The 16077-nt window shown below is 48.2% G+C and overlaps 1 protein-coding gene across 1 annotated transcript; it reads left to right on the top strand.

Annotated features, from left to right (window-relative positions):
• The first annotated feature begins 474 nt into the window (after positions 1-474).
• Positions 475-15413, top strand: itgav (integrin, alpha V). Its single transcript, XM_029136124.3, has 32 exons — positions 475-902; positions 1886-2013; positions 5898-5989; positions 6133-6247; positions 6603-6664; positions 6937-6982; positions 7587-7721; positions 7807-7851; positions 7958-8001; positions 8109-8165; positions 8726-8778; positions 9046-9121; positions 9350-9479; positions 9557-9654; positions 10090-10183; positions 10257-10302; positions 10740-10847; positions 10946-11001; positions 11080-11234; positions 11389-11526; positions 11620-11687; positions 11784-11931; positions 12164-12256; positions 12405-12484; positions 13271-13351; positions 13613-13718; positions 13806-13964; positions 14044-14172; positions 14436-14549; positions 14692-14799; positions 14970-15089; positions 15180-15413. Exons 1-32 carry the CDS (start codon positions 739-741, stop codon positions 15267-15269), a joined length of 3138 nt encoding a protein of 1045 aa, XP_028991957.1. The 5' UTR covers positions 475-738; the 3' UTR covers positions 15270-15413.
• The last annotated feature ends 664 nt before the right edge of the window (positions 15414-16077 follow it).

Below are 16077 nucleotides of genomic sequence, written 5' to 3'. Positions count from 1 at the left end.
CTTACTGTTGGAAGCAGCGGAGTAACCACATAATCTTTTGTATTAATGTCTTTCTGTTTCCTTCGTTGGAACAGCAAGAAAAGGACAGCTTACAGTAACCTGCTGAAATGTTCTGAATTTCACTAGTAGCTTTAGGAAATAGCTCCTGTAAAATGTTGAAGTTATAGTGAGTTCACACTGTGCACAATTAGGGGCTGGTGTGTAGGAACCATTTTAGCCATTTTGCTAATTTAAGTTCAAATTGTGGTTATACATATTTATATTTGACATCATTTAGGTAAATTAGTGTACATTGTGTTTGTTGATCATTTTGGATAGTTTAGATTTATTTTGGTTGTATCTACCGTAATTTAAGATACTGTAGATGGCGGTAGTGCAATTTAACGATGCAAGCCGCCGTAAAACACCAACGAAGAAGACGCAGAAGACGACGCCACGGACATACCTCTGTTTTGAAAGGACGGACCGGAAGTCGGCGCTTCGGTAGCAGCTGGGCTGATTTCCTGTCAACCAAACAAACAGCTACGGCCTCTGTCAGCGTCTGGTTCCTTGCTTTCTCCCCTGCTGTCGGATTCAACGAGCCACCGAACCGGACTCGAGCTGAGCTCGCTTTCTGACGGCGTCGGTCGGAGCCGGAGATGTGGGTTGACTAAGAGTTCCTTTGGCTCTGGAAGCGAGGACTCGGACCGGGACCCCTACAGCTAGCGTGTTCCCATCGGCGTTCCCAGCAGCAGGGCCATGGCGGCGGCGCCCAGCGCCCTCCGTCTCCTCCTGCTCGGGGCTCTGTGCGCCCGCTGCGGAGCCTTCAACCTGGACGTGGACAAACCCTCCGTGTTCTCTGGACCGGACGGAAGCTACTTCGGCTTCTCGGTGGACTTCTTCAAGAGCCTGGACAACACGAAGTAAGCTGTCCGGGGAGGATGAGGATGAGGAAGAGGAGGGTGACTGTGTCCGGACACTGGGACTGGCACACGAAGCTAAGGAAGTGTTTAATCAGCCAGTTCAGCCTTTACTGGTTACTGTGCCTTGTTCCAGTAGAGTCCAGACAGACTGAGATTATTCTAGGTGTGATTTCAGATAGAAACGTTGGACGAGTTTTATTATTGGGTACCATTCAAAAGCAGGAATCTTACTTAAAAGATGTTTGCTTAGTTTTTACGACGTTTAACGTGAGTTTGAGGAACTAAACTGCACAGGCGCATTTAAAGACGCCTGGGGTCAGAATAAAGAGTGTGTTCACAGATTAGGAGGTAATTAAAGGTTCCCAACTGTGTTTATGGAAAGCTTCTCGCCCCCTCGCTGTGGTTTTACACTCAGCTGGCCACGTTGGTATCCTGATAACACTCACATGACGGGTTTGTAGGTTTCCTGTCCTCGTTTCCTCTTGAATTCACCCCATATGTGGTCAGATAGAAGTCCAGAACCTCTGACGTCTGTTGGTTAAACCCCTCTTTCAGTGGAGCTGTGTTCGGTGATTGAGCTTCTCACTCATGGAAATATACCCACGTACCCTCCGAGTAAAACAGGTTCTACATGCGTGAAGCCTTTTCTGCACCTCGGACGGAGGAATCCAGACCTTCTGTTAAATTCTGCTAAATGTGACACAACTAATAACATGATTCCAGAGCCGCGTGCAGATATCTAACAGATGAAAAGAGAGAACATCCTGAAAAACTATTTCAGTTTTCTGATCATTTAGCTGAGCTGCAGTAGAAGCACCATCAAATGCAAGTAGAGTTTCACTGTGATGTGTCTGGTGAAATGTGAGTAACATGAAGCTGCTGCGATCGCCTGTTGGTCACTGGCCCATGACTGGCATCCGTTGTGTCATACACTACCTACCTAGCGTCACATGTCAACAGCACTGAATGTTCTTGCACTGCAGGTCGGATGTTCTGATCGGAGCTCCTCGGGCCAACACGACTTCCTCCAGTGTCATAGTGGAGAGAGGAGCTGTGTACAGCTGTCCCTGGACCAGCTCCTCCTGCCAGCAGCTTCAGTTTGACAACACAGGTAGGGAGTGAATGTCAGTCCCTACTGCCTGGCTCACAACACAAAGACAAGCTGCTCAGCAGCAGTCTGTGGGTAATTCACTCGTCTTATTGAAGCTTGGTCCTCTTTGTGCAAACAAACAGGAAGTCACACCAGATATTTAAATCTGTATAAAAGATCAGCAACAGCCTCACTTCGTGTCCTGCCTGTTTCAAATGAGTATAAAGTAGTTTCTGGCTCAGTCTATGACTTTGGTGGGCTTCTGTCATGAAGCCCAGATCGTGAAGATCTGAATTGTGCTAGAGACAACTTCGCCTCCTGCTGCTACTGTTGGGGTGAGAAGCTCTAGCGATTCCATCATTGTCAGGACGTGTGCAGGAATGTGTGGTGGGAGCTGTGTGGACACGTCGGTGTGTGTGCACCAACTGCTTCTACTCCCTGGTTACTGTGATGGTATTAGACATGAAGTGCAGGATCCACTGGGCTGAGGTTGATGCTTCTGCCCAGAACCTTTAGTCACGAACCTTGTTGAGCTTTAAGTCATAAGCATTTGTGTTCGTGAGGACAACGGCAAGATAAGAAAGCTGCTTCAGTCTCTGGAGAACATTGATGTGTTTCATATCTGCCTGTGACAGAGCGATGTCCTGACGCTGTCCCCACTCTTCCTCTTGTTTCCTGCATGAACAGACTAAACGACTGAGCTCTGACGTCCTGATAAAACTATGACTCAAACCAACAGGATGCGTGTGACTAAATGTTACCCAGACGCTAAGGAACAACATAACCAGGGTTTGTTGATGTCAGTCATATGCTGCGGATTATGTTTTGTCAGTCAATGTGTATTTCCATCCACTGGTACTTCTTTTCTGGTGCAACAGGCAGATGGATTCTGTTTCCTGTGCATAATAAAACCTGCTGCATGATAATAATCTGTTATGTTTGTCACAACGTGTTTATTTCAGGAGATGATTGATGGTGTTAAATTTCTGCAGTGTGTGGAAACGCCAGCTCAGCTGTGAGGTTATTTTCCTCGGGTAGAAATGAGTGAATATATTCGTACTCATTCTGCAGATTTAAACCAACAATCAAGCAGAACTGTTTCACTGTGATGAGGTGTGTGTGCTTATCAGTGCCTGGGTCTGTTGGGCGTGGACAGTCAAACATGAGCAGGTCTTATCCTGTTGAAATGCTGCAGCCTCTTGTTTCTGGGCCGGGTAAATGTGCTGTATTTGCTGCTGCAGGTATCGAGTCAGAGGAAAACGAGCCAGCGGCATGAGATGATGTGTTTTAGCTCTTCTTCTGGCTCCATTGGTGTAGCAGCATCCCTTTGAGGCTCTCAGGGTGCTCAACATGCAACCATGGCTAAAAAGAGACAAAGACTTTGTTCTGATTAGTGTGATTGTTGTACTGACCCGAGCCTGTGGTGTTCTACCCTTACAGCCAGAACAGCCCATCGAGGTTGAAATCAAACATTACAGCTGACAGAATCTGGGTCGGTCAGGAACCAGAAGTTGGGCCGGCCCCTCTGGCTCTGATGCTGTTAGTGAGTGGCCTAGTTGTGTTTGTGTGCGGAGCACACAGAAGGCCTTTGTGTGTGTGTGTGTGTGTGTGTGTGTGTGTGTGTGTGTGTGTGTGTGTGTGTGTGTGTGTGTGTGTGTGTGTGTGTGTGTGTGTGTGTGTGTGTGTGTGTGTGTGTGTGTGTGTGTGTGTGTGTCAGATGGTGTGAGTGTTGTGACTGTGACTCAGGTTTTATTCCTGCTGCTCTGTTGTTGTTCTCATATGTTTGCTGTATATTTGTGTACTGTAAAGATGGAGGTGGCACTTCGGCAGTACACACAGATTTTTAGATTTATTTATTTTTTGTTTAGATCTGGGTCAGAACCGTTTGTGTTTCAATCTTTATTAATTTTAAGATCGCTGTTGATCGCTGTCACAGTTGGAGATACACACAAGATGGTCAAGGAGATTAAAAATAAGAATGCTAACACACACTCGCACCTAATCCCATCTTTTTGGACACATTGAAGACGTTGTAACCAGTCTATTACCTAATAGAATCTATCCTAATCCTTATGTAGCCGAAGCCTGAGTTGGTGTTTGTATTGGAATTTTCACACTATTGAACTTCATCTACATGTTTATTTCACAGCTTAAGTGATGATTCAGATTTAACGTAAACATAGTTTTTGTTAGCTGTTGAGAAACCAAAGTGAACTGTCATCATGGTTCCACTGCTGTTACCACGGTAACAAGCTCACACAAAATAATTGGCATCACGGCTGGCTCATTCACCACCATAATTACAGACCTATTGCCAAAGAGTTGAACTAATCCTTCTCCACATGACCCACCACAGTTACTGCTCGTCCTCAGGTGGAGTTTCCCTAATGATGGAAAATCCCATACCTCCCTCAGCCTGCGTCCTCCGTCCAGCCAGCCTCATCTATTTACCTGCCTTGTCTCAGTCCTGGTGACACTGAACAACTCTTAATATGAAATGTTTCCACGCCTTTAAGTCGGGAATCGCACTTGTCATATAGATTAGTTGTTGCAGTGCTCGTGTATTAATCCTTGTTCTGATTTGTATTTATGAACTTTTTTCTTTGTTGTTGACCTGTTCACTGGTCTTAACCTCAGTAGAGACCCAAAAGTTCAGCCTCATCATCTCCAATGTTCTCTTCATCGCTCTTCAGTGATTTCACTGCTTATATAATACTCAGGTAACAGGTATTAGACCGTGAGGGAAGATGATTCATCACTACCCATTGTCCATCCATCCATCCGTCCATTTTCATCCGCTTATCCGGGGCCGGGTCGCGGGGGCAGCAGTCTGAGCAGAGGGTTACAGACTTCCCTCTCCCTGGACACTTCCTCCAGCTCTTCCGGTGGGACCCCAAGACGTTTCCAGGCCAGCCGAGAGACATCTCTCTCTCTCCAGCGAGTCCTGTGTCTTCCTCGGGGCCTCCTACCGGTGGGACATGCCCGGAACACCTCCCCAGGGAGGCGTCCAGGAGGCATCCAAACCAGATGCCCGAGCCACCTCAACTGGCTCCTCTCGATGTGGAGGAGCAGCGACTCTACTCCGAGCTCCTCCCGGGTGACAGAGCTCCTCACCTTATCTCTAAGGGAGCGCCCAGCCACCCTGCGGAGGAAGCTTATTTCAGCCGCTTGTATCCGTGACCTTGCCCTTTCGGTCATGACCCAAAGCTCATGACCATAGGTGAGAGTTGGAACGTAGATTGACCGGTAACCACGACGGACCGATACACCGACCGCTTTACTGCAGCCGCTGCACCGATCCTTCCGATTCCTGTCAATCGCACGCTCCTTTTCTTCCCTCACTCGTGAACAAGACCCCAAGATACTTGAACTCCTCCACTTGGAGCAGGAACTCTCCTCCAACCTGGAGAGAGCAAACCACCTTTTTCCGGTCGAGAACCATGGCCTCAGATTTGGAGGAACTGATTCTCATCCCAGCCGCTTCACACTCGGCTGCAAACCGCACCAGCGCACGCTGGAGGTCCTGGCCTGATGAAGCCAACGGGACAACATCATCTGCAAAAAGCAGAGATGCTATCCTGTGGTCTCCAAACCAGACCCCCTTCGGCCCCTGGCTGCGCCTAGAAATTCTATCCATAAAAATAGTGAACAGAACCAGTGACAAAGGGCCCATTCTCCTTTGATGTAAATCAGTTTGATGGACGTTTCCGTGTTTTTCAAAAGAACACCTTCACGATAGTTGAGTTTAGTTTCAAAGCACAGGATATACATTAGATGTGTTCATGTCTGTGATTCAATAGAAAACCCATGAACCAGTAGCAGGGCAGCGGGCCTGAGGCTCTGGTCCGTCTGGCCCAGCTGCTGGTCCTGGAAGTCAGAAATGTAATGTGTGTTGACGTTTGCAGGTGACAGAGTGGATTCTAAAGGAGCTCAGATGGAGTTTAAGTCCAAACAGTGGTTCGGCGCCTCGGTGCGATCCAGTGGAGATCAGATCTTGGTGAGACACACACACACATCTATCTGCAATCTGAGGAAGTGCTTAAACATTCATTCATGAATTCTGATACAAATCCTTGAGATCAGAACTTATTGAAGACAGCAAGGGCTTCTGGGTCATTCATGTGTGTGGCTGTGTTCCAGGCCTGCGCTCCTCTGTACCAGTGGTCCACCTTTGGTGTCTCTGAGCGAGAACCAGTGGGAACCTGTTACCTGAAGAAAGGAACCACTGTGGTCGAGTACGCCCCCTGCAGATCAAGTATGTCCTGTTGTGTGTCCAGTCCACAGTCATCACATTAAGTGCCAGGACAGACCTTCACGGTTTTGGTCCACTCTTACTGTTGTCAAAGCATCATGTTCAGCAGGAATCAGCTGATTTCAGGTTAGCCACAGTCCAGACACAAGTGGCTGCTGGATGGAGACCAAAGACAGAGCAGTAAACATTGACAGACGGTTAATGTGATGGAGGGAGCACTGAAAAACTGTGACCCATGTTAAAGGGAAGAGCAGGGTGATGGTAAAACGGTGGATGGATGCAACAAATGATCTCATGTAATTTCATGTAGTGATGATGATGTCAGCTTGAGCTAATCGTGTCCGTTTTCTCCGTCCAGGTGCCAGTTCTCCAGAAGGTCAGGGATTCTGCCAGGCTGGCTTCAGCGCCGACTTCCTGAAGGTCCGAACGTTTACATTTAGGCCATAGTAAGCTGTATGGGCCATAAAGTGTTTGGCATGTTGTACATGACATTTAACATTTTTCCCTATAAATGGATCAGTGTGACGTTTGATCATTTTTGTGAGCAGCGATAACTGACAGTGTTGTAGTGACTCTAGTTGTGTCCTGTTTTCAGTCAGTGTTCAGTGGTCCTGCTTTAGTCTTCACTGGGTCTTTATTACCTATTCCTGTGTTAAGTGAGTCTCTGCCTGTTGTTGGTTTGGTTGTTACAGAACAACAGGGTGGTGGTGGGAGGACCTGGCAGCTTCTACTGGCAGGGTGAGTGTCACTATGAAGCAGGTTTGGCGATGCAGAGGTCACATCTACACAGCTTCGCCTCCCTCAGGATGTCAGGCACAGCTTGGACTGTCACATGGAGGAAATGATGTCTAACTTGTAGACAGACCATAAGATCTGAACTTGGTTTCAGGTGTCACATCAGTTTTTACTTTAGGCTGGTGGAGACACTGAGCAGAGTGTAGGAGTGAAAGGATTTACATGTCCAACCTCACTTTACACACCCTGCTGAGACAGAGCTGGATACACCGCCTTGATTTCAGTTAGAACTCTTGTGTGTTCACACCCAACGCCATAGCTCAGGTCTTAAAAAGCACAGGCAGCTGCAGTAAACATGGTGTAAGTGTGTTGGTTGCTGTGCTGGACCAGACGGTGTGCGTGTGCGCGGCTGTTGTAATGTCTGCACAGTCGTCTGAGGGTGTGACAGGACTTCCTGAGCGCTGAGTCAGTCTCTCACATTCATTCTGCTGATTATTATTGTTGTTTCTGGTTGGTTGGCATCACTGCAGCTGCTTTAATCACAGGCTCCTAAACATCACTTCTTATCTCATGTTCTTTGACTGAGCTGTTGTCCTGCTCTCTTCAGGTCAGCTCATTTCTGATGACATCTCAGAGATCTTTACCCGCAGTAACAGCGGAGTCAGTTCAATCCAGTACATCTCGTACTCAAAGACACTCACCACCAAGTCGGCCAGCGCACAGTACGACGACAGCTACCTGGGTAAACGCACACCTCATTTCAGATAACAACCACGTGGCTTCTCTGTCGTCTCACCTGTGGAACCGCTTGTCTGTCTGTTGACCAGGCTACTCTGTGACTGTCGGAGACTTCAACAGTGACGGAGCAGAAGGTAAGAACTGTCTGTTAGCATTGATGGTTCATCATTCACTCAGTTAAGACATTTAAATCAGCACTTTCAGCAAAAAAGAATTGTCTGTTTTTTCTGACCTCCACAGATTACGTGACTGGAGTCCCTCGAGGAGAGAAGGCTCTGGGTTATGTAAGTGACGAAACTCCCAAAGCTACACACGGTTTACGCAAAGTGACAAACAAAGGTTATTCTGCCGAATGGTGACATTGGGCTGAATTTGTGTTACCATGTCTCAGGTCAGCGTCTTTAACGGCCTCAACATGGCGTCCATGGTCAACCTGACAGGAAAGCAGGTGAGTCTCTGTGACCTCATACAGTCTCTGGGAGCTCCAGGCAGCGTGTCACATGTCATCTGTGTACAGCCAAGTCTGAGGTTGGACTCTGGGAGTCTTTCGCCTGCATCAGAAAGCTTGTCTTGAAACCTTCTTTGTTTGACTGTACCAAAATGCTGAAGAAGAGCAAGAGTGTGGGACGAGGAGGAAGAGGGGAAGAACTCCTCTCTGGACACAGCGGCCTCCAGTTTGAACTTTCTCAGTTTTAATCACGTTCCTGTCAGATCAATGGGATCCTGCTCTTAGTTTAGTTAGTTTCTGTTGTCTGTGGCTTCAAACCTACAAGCACAGTAATTCAGATCAGTCAGTTCAGCACCACAGACCTGACCTCGGAAGAGAACACAGGCGATGGGTCAGAGATCACAGCAGCTGATTCCTGTTTGTGTTCACATAAAAAACATTAGTGTTCACAGCTGATTTGATGTAAAAGGTCAAACTAGAAATGTCCTTTGAACATCTGAAGCAGCCTCCTCCTCTTCCTCCTGCAGCTCTGATTAGACTGGTTTTCTCCTTTCTTCCAGATGGCTGCTTACTTTGGATACTCAGTAGCTGTTACCGATCTAAACAATGATGGGTGAGTCTGTTTTTTCATCTAATGGAGGTTCATTCTGAGCTGAGATCAAATCCACAGTCAAACATTTGAAACTGCTGACTGTATGAATTGAAATGTTCTGTCTCTGCCATTAGCTGCATGTGTGCAAAGTAAATAGACTGATTGTGTTGACACCCCCACGCGCCCTGAGAGCCCAGTGTGGTGTTAACTGAGGGCCCGTCAGAGCATCAGACCTCAGGATCACACGCTGGGTCTAAAAGAACGTTTTCTCTCCCCTTTTGATCTCAGTCTGTTGGATCTGCTGGTTGGAGCTCCTCTCTTCATGGACAGAGGTTCGGATGGAAAACTCAGGGAGCTGGGACAGGTAGGAAGCGGCGTTGACTGATCCAGGTGTCGTCCACATGTGTCCTGGTCCAACTTCAGTGTTCTGTTCTCAGTGTTGAGACCTGCTCAAACAGAGCAGCTGGTGATGGGGATGATAGTGGTGCATTTAGGGGTTAGAGGAGACCAAGCACAGACATTAGTTGACACCAAACTGTCTTGACCTGAACCTGATGGCACCAGTGTTGAAGTGAAGCCTTGTGTCCTCCAGGTGTCTGTGTACCTGGGTAGCGGTGGGTTTTCCTTCCAGCAGCCCCGGACGCTCTCAGGATTTGAAGCATATGGCAGGTTCGGTTCTGCCATTGCAGCGCTGGGAGACCTGGACATGGACGGGTACAACGGTAAGAAATCCTCAAAGATGCACACCAGCAGCTAGATGAAGACCCCACCCCCGCCTCATGCCTCCTTCCTCCTCCAGACGTGGCAATCTCTGCTCCCTATGGAGGCGTCGCCCGCAAAGGTTTAGTCTACATCTACAACGGACGCTCTCAGGGGCCCGACTCATCGCCCTCCCAGGTGAATATGACGTGTGTTGCACTATCACTATGGTAGATTGTAGTAGGATTTAATCCACGACTTACTGCTAAACTGTACAAAGACTTTTATTGGTTATAAATACACACAGAAAAATGTTGCTGTACGGAACAACAACTGATCTGACCTAAAGTCTGCACACGCCTGCTTCATGTTTCAGCACAAAAGCTGAATAAAGTGGAAAGTAAAGTGTTAAAGTTCCTGAGCATCTCATGTAGTGGTAGGACAATGAAATGTGATCCAGGAAGTTCAGTGTTTGTGTGTGAAGCCAAACCACAGAGGGTTTGTAAGTCACGTGTTCCTCTCACAGTAGCAGCTGTTTCATCTTTATGGTGTTAATCCAATACTCCTCATCTGAGTGTCGTTAATGAGACACACAAGATACGTTCAATCCACTCAATGAGTGTCTTCTCTCAGGTCCTGCAGGGGAAGTGGGCATCCAGCTACATGCCCGCTAGCTTTGGCTACTCCATGACTGGGAATACTGATATAGATCAGAATGGGTATCCAGGTACTCACACGCTCACACACTGCGTTTGTACTGCGACTGTTAGAAATGCTGATGTGTGTCTGCCTTTTTCTAGATTTAATTGTGGGAGTTTTCGGTGCAGACAAAGCTGTTTTGTACAGGTAATCAAACATTGTTCTGTGCCCCCTGCTGTGACTGTTTGTGTGTCTGTGAAGCTGCTGTTTAATGAGTGAGCCCACCTCTGATATCAAAGCACGACTGCGTTCGCTGCCTTTTATGGATGCACTTTCACTGCTTAGCCCGGTTCTCCTGCCGAGACCTCCTCTGCTCTGATCCGGCACCAAGTTCTGACTTAAGTGCCTGTTTGTGTTTGTGTTCTGAAACCTTTGTCCGTGTCTTGTTTCTGACCAAGCTTCTCATTTTGAGACCTGAAACTCGTATTTAAATGTCCCAAGGGAAGTGTTTAATTTAACAAGGTGCTGGGACAGTCAGACTGTTGTGCTGCTGTGTCTACACAGTAGCAGGATGTTGTGATGTGGAATAAAGGGTTGGTGGTTCTGAGTCATCATCTGAACACGCGCCTGTCTGCCCGTTGCAGAGCCCGACCCGTAATCAGTGTGAATGCCACATTAGACATGACGCCTCAGATTATCAACCCAGAGGAAAAGACCTGCATGCTTCCTGGTACCACCACAGCTGTGTCCTGGTCAGTTCCCAGTTCCACTATCCAATACAGTCATCGCTCTTTGCTGCTGACTGAGGCCGAGGTATTTTAATAGTGTGTGTGTGGTGTGTGTGTACCAGTTTCAAGGTGAAGTACTGTTTGAAGGCCAGCAGCCGAGGTGCCCCGGCCACTCTCAGTGAGTAAACCACCACCCTCGCCTGCTGCCCTCTGCCCACCACGCGCCTCAGCTTCACGACGTCTCGTCTCTCTCCAGATTTTCGTGTGGACCTCACTTTGGATCGTCTGAAGCAGAAAGAGTCAACCAAGCGGGTGCTCTTCCTTCACAGTCGAACCTTTCAGTACTCCAAGAACATGATTGTGTTCAACGGAAAAAGCCCGGCCTGCGAAGAGCAGAGCGTATTCCTGAGGGTGAGGAGTAAATTTACCGTCTTCATGTTCGGAGATCTGATTAAAAAATGTGTTTAGGTCAAACTGTCTGTGCTTCATTCATGAAGTAGCTTTTATTCCAGTGACGTTGCCAGCTCTCAGAATAGGAAATAAACTATGCCTTTGCTTCTGTCAGGACGACCGTGACTTTCGGGATAAGATCACTCCCATCTCCGTGGTGATGGAGTACAGCCTGGACTACCAGCAGGCTGCGGACCCGACCGGACTGCTGCCCATCCTCGACATGCTGGCTCCGTCCAACGTCACCAAACAGGTAGCACCATCAAGCGTGTTCTGTTATATGTCAGGAGGAACACATCAGCGTGTCGTCATGACACGCTGATGTGTTCCTGCCTCCGTCCCCTAGGCCCACATTCTGCTGGACTGTGGAGACGACAACATCTGTAAACCCGACCTCAGGCTGTCGGTGACAAGGTAAGAAACTCTGGGTTTATCTGCACGATGGTGTTTTTCATACAAGTCTGAGTGAGTCCATTCTAAATTAAGGACATCGTCATCTCTCTGTCACAGCGACCGTGATCAGATTTACATCGGAGATGACAACGCTCTGACGCTGGAGGTCAGCGCTGAGAATCAGGGAGAGGGAGCCTACGAGGCCGAGCTGCTGGTCTTTCCCCCAGAACAGGCCGACTTCACTGGGGTCGTCCGCAGCCCGCAGGTGACCACCCCTTCGCTGTCCTCTGCACTGTGATTGTTGTCACAATGAAGGCTGTCAGCACAGCTCTTTGCTGAATGACGTTTATTGTGATGCAGTGTCTCAGAGCCTCTGTGAAAAAACTTGGATATACTGTAGAGGAAGTTAGGTGTCTTCCTCTGGGTTTATTATTAGCAGTGTGTAATAGCTAAACCTGTGAATGACAAAACATGTTGTGTTTGTGTTGGCTTTACAGAGTCTCAGCAGGCTGTCCTGTGCTTACAAGAAAGAAAACCAGACCAAGATGGTGGTTTGTGACCTGGGGAACCCCATGAAGGGCGGGACCAAGGTCAGGGTCGACTGCTGCACTACTACATGAACTAGCAACAAACAAGAACCTAAAAGTCCTTCAAGGCAGCAATGAGAATCGGTCTTGATTTTCTGTCCATCTGCTCTGATTGGTCCTTAATGGATCTTCCTGTACTGTGACTGTCCAGGTTCTGGCTGAGTTGAGGTTCAGTGTGCACCAGCTCTCTGAGGACGACACATCAGTGAAGTTTGACCTACAGATAGTCAGGTATGGGTACGGTCACATGTTGATGTGAGTCAGTGCTATTTTATTTCTGCTGTTCCTCAAACTTTAGAATCTGTTCGGTTGAATGTAAGTGTCACATCTAAAAGGATATGCAACTGAGCTGCTGAGATCCTTAGAGTCAGCTCACATCAACAAACCATCCATTCACACATTCCAGACTTGGAACAAAACTCCACTGCAGGAATGACGCTGGCTCAACAAAGAGGTGTTTGGATGGGGAGGGGATTCTGACCCACGAGGACCCAGCTGGTTCTGATCCAGGGGTTACATCAGCCCCCATTAAAGCAGAGCTCTTGTGTCCTCAGGCTCATTTAAATGACACTGGGAGTGAAGCGGCTCATAGTCCAAGCCCACATTCCTCTGAGTAAATGTGTTTGTGAGGGGGAGGGGAGCTATGTTAATGACAGGCCTCAGCTGGTTTCAGTCTGACAGCTGTGATGTATGGTTCAGTACCACCAAGAAAAAATACCGTCACATCTAGAGATCCTAAAATACTCACTGAACGGAATTATTTCTAATGACTTTATATACTTGTTACCGCTCCTAACAAAACAATAACAAGGCCAGTATTTGCTGCTTATACGGAGCCACGAGCTGCAACCTGATACCACAACCACTGAAACTAATGAAAGCCTTCTGATCAGCAGTGTCTCCATGTGGCTGCTCCCAGTAAAGGAGCAGCACCACCTCCCATCTGCCTGTGCTGCTGTAACTTCCCCTTTATTCATCTTCTGTTGGTTCATTTCAGGTGTCTTCTGTGTGTTTCAGCTCCAACCAGTTCAACAACACCAGCCCTCGAGTCTCCAGCATTACCCAGCTGGCCGTCCTGGCTAAAGTCTCCATCAGAGGGTAACGCGCGCGCACACGCACGCACACACACACACACACACACACACACACACAGTAGCTCAGTCAGTTCACCTGTTGTGGGTGGAGGTGGGGCCTGGGGCTGATCAGTTTGTCTGCATGAAGCCAGCACCACATGTGCAAAGTGGAGGAAGAATTCACACCCATGCGATTCTTCAACGCTGTGCTGTGTGTTTGTGTCACATTGAGGGCGTGAAGAAGAAAAAAGGATTAAAGGTGATTTTAACACTTGGCGTGCTGCAGGTCGTCGTCTCCTGGTCAGGTGCTGCTTCCCATCGCCAACTGGAAAGTCAAAGAGCCTCCTGTGGTTGGAGATGACATCGGGCCGCAGATCGTCCACGTCTATGAGGTACATGCACACCTTGACAGCGTGTGTGGGGCCATGTGTATGAAGTAGTGTGACGTTCTGGATCTTCTGTGTCTTTGTCTCCCTCAGCTGCTCAACAGTGGACCCAGCACCTTCAGTAAGGCGGCGCTGTTGGTGGACTGGCCCTACCGCTTCAGGAACGGCTCACTGCTCTACATCACCAGCTACGAGACCGAAGGTCCGATCAACTGCACCACTGATGTGGAGATCAACCCGCTCAATGTCTCAGTAAGAAACACGCGCACTCAGTGAAGTAGAAAATCATAGCGAACGACCAAGGATCTCACAGGATGTGTATATGTGACAGAACCCATTGGCCTCAGCAAAAAACACCAGTGTCGCCCCACCTGGAGAACGAGAGGGGGAGGGACGAAACCGCATCCGCAAGAGAGACCTGGAGTCCCAGAAAGATGCACAGAATGACCTGCAGACACTGGTACACACACATACTGAGGAAGTAGCACTAGTGGCTGTTCTCTAAACGGAATGACTGACTGACTGACTGAGTGTGTGTGTGTGTGTGTGTGTGTGTGTGTGTGTGTGTGTGTGTGTGTGTGTGTGTGTGTGTGTGTGTGTGTGTGTGTGTGTGTGTGTGTGTGTGTGTGTGTGTGTGTGTGTGTGTGTGTGTGTGTGTGTGTGTGTGTGTGTGTGTGTGTGTGTGTGTGTGTGTGTGTGTGTGTGTGTGTGTGCGTGGTGCAGGACTGCAACACGGCAAACTGTCTGCGGCTGAAATGTCAGGTGGGTCGTCTGGAGAGAGGAAAGAACGCCATCATTTTCATCTATTCCAGACTGGACGTCAACAACTTCCTGAGGGTGAGAAAACATAGAACCTGACTAAACAGATCCTGCTATGATGCCCGAATCATATGATCGCTGTCTGAGACCCTCAGACCTCTACACTAACATGATCGTTAGACTGCTTCAGGTCCGATCCTCGGTTTGCTTTTCCCTGCAGCCTGAAAATCAGAACCGGTCCTACACGGTTAAGTCCACAGCCTCCTTCAACGTCATTGAGATGCCGTACAAGAAGTTGGTGTCAGTGCTCCCATCTGACAGCACCACCGTAAGACGCACAGACACACAAAATACATAGTCAGTTCTCTGTGGGACCAAAAGACCAACATGAAAAATGTCCTTGGCCTCTGTTTGTGTGGAGCCTGTGAGCTGAGCCCATTAGTTCAGAACCTGGCTGCAGCTTTACACAGATGTTCTCACTGCCGCTGTGTGTTTCAGGTGAGTGTGTCTGTGATGTGGGTGGCTGACACTCTTCAGCCGGTACCGGGCTGGGTGGTGGCTCTGGCTGTGCTGGCTGGACTGCTGCTGCTGGCTCTGCTCATCTTCATTATGTACAAGGTGAGACAGAGGGCTGACACAGTAACTAGCATACAGACGAGCATCGTTTCCTGAATTACACACCTTTGGAATTCTCCTCCTCTTCCTCAGCTGGGGTTCTTCAACAGAGTGCGCCCCCCACAGGACGGCACCGAGAAGGAGCAGCTGCAGCCGGAGGAGAACGGCAACACTGATGCCTAGAGGTGGAAGCACGTTGGTGCAGGAGAGGGAGTTTCAGGGGACTTCACTGTATTCACGGCTAAAAGGCCAGACGAGGCCGCTACGCTCACGTTTCCAGGCTTTTCTTTGCATTTATGTGTTTGGAAGGTGGTCACAGCTGAACCACTCAAAGTTTAAAAGCGACCGTCAGGACAGAAAAGTATCAAACAGATAAACAACATTTCACAAATTCAGATTACTAAATGATCCAAATCAGGCCAGATAACACTAGTCACTGTGGTTTTTATTTGCTCTGTTTAACAGCAATAATCTTTTCAGACAAGTTTCACGTTTTCTGGTGTCGACACAGCTCTTCTGTGCTTTTTCAGTTTAAAAGCCTGCAAGTTGACATCGTTCTGGGAATAAGTAAAATGCTATTTTCATCGAGAAACATCGAGAATTGAATTGGCCTGAATTGAAAAAACATGAGCGTCTGTTCCACTAATATTTACCTTCCTGTTCTTCTTCTTTTTCTTTCTGGGGAAGCGTCGGTCTGTCACAGTGGTGCTCTGGCGCTGGTGGTGGTTTCACGGTTTTGATTTCTACATAATAATGATAATTCTTAATAGCAAGTCTGACTCATTTCAACGTGGTTGGGAACGGCAGAGAATCTGTTCAGAATGAGCCAGACTGGACCAAGCAGCGACGGGCGTAGACAATGAACGTGTCCAATGAGCCTTTATCATGGGTTTGGTTCTGATACCGGTACAAATTCAAACGGCTTGGGGGCCGACAGGACTGGGAGGTGGTTGGGTCGGCAGGCACATGGACAGGAGGAGGCAGCTGGGAA

This window comes from Betta splendens, chromosome 21, assembly GCF_900634795.4.
Source record: "Betta splendens chromosome 21, fBetSpl5.4, whole genome shotgun sequence".
Classification (NCBI taxonomy): domain Eukaryota; kingdom Metazoa; phylum Chordata; class Actinopteri; order Anabantiformes; family Osphronemidae; genus Betta; species Betta splendens.
The sequence above is the reverse complement of the archived record's forward strand: the minus strand, read 5'-3'. Positions and strand labels throughout refer to the sequence as shown.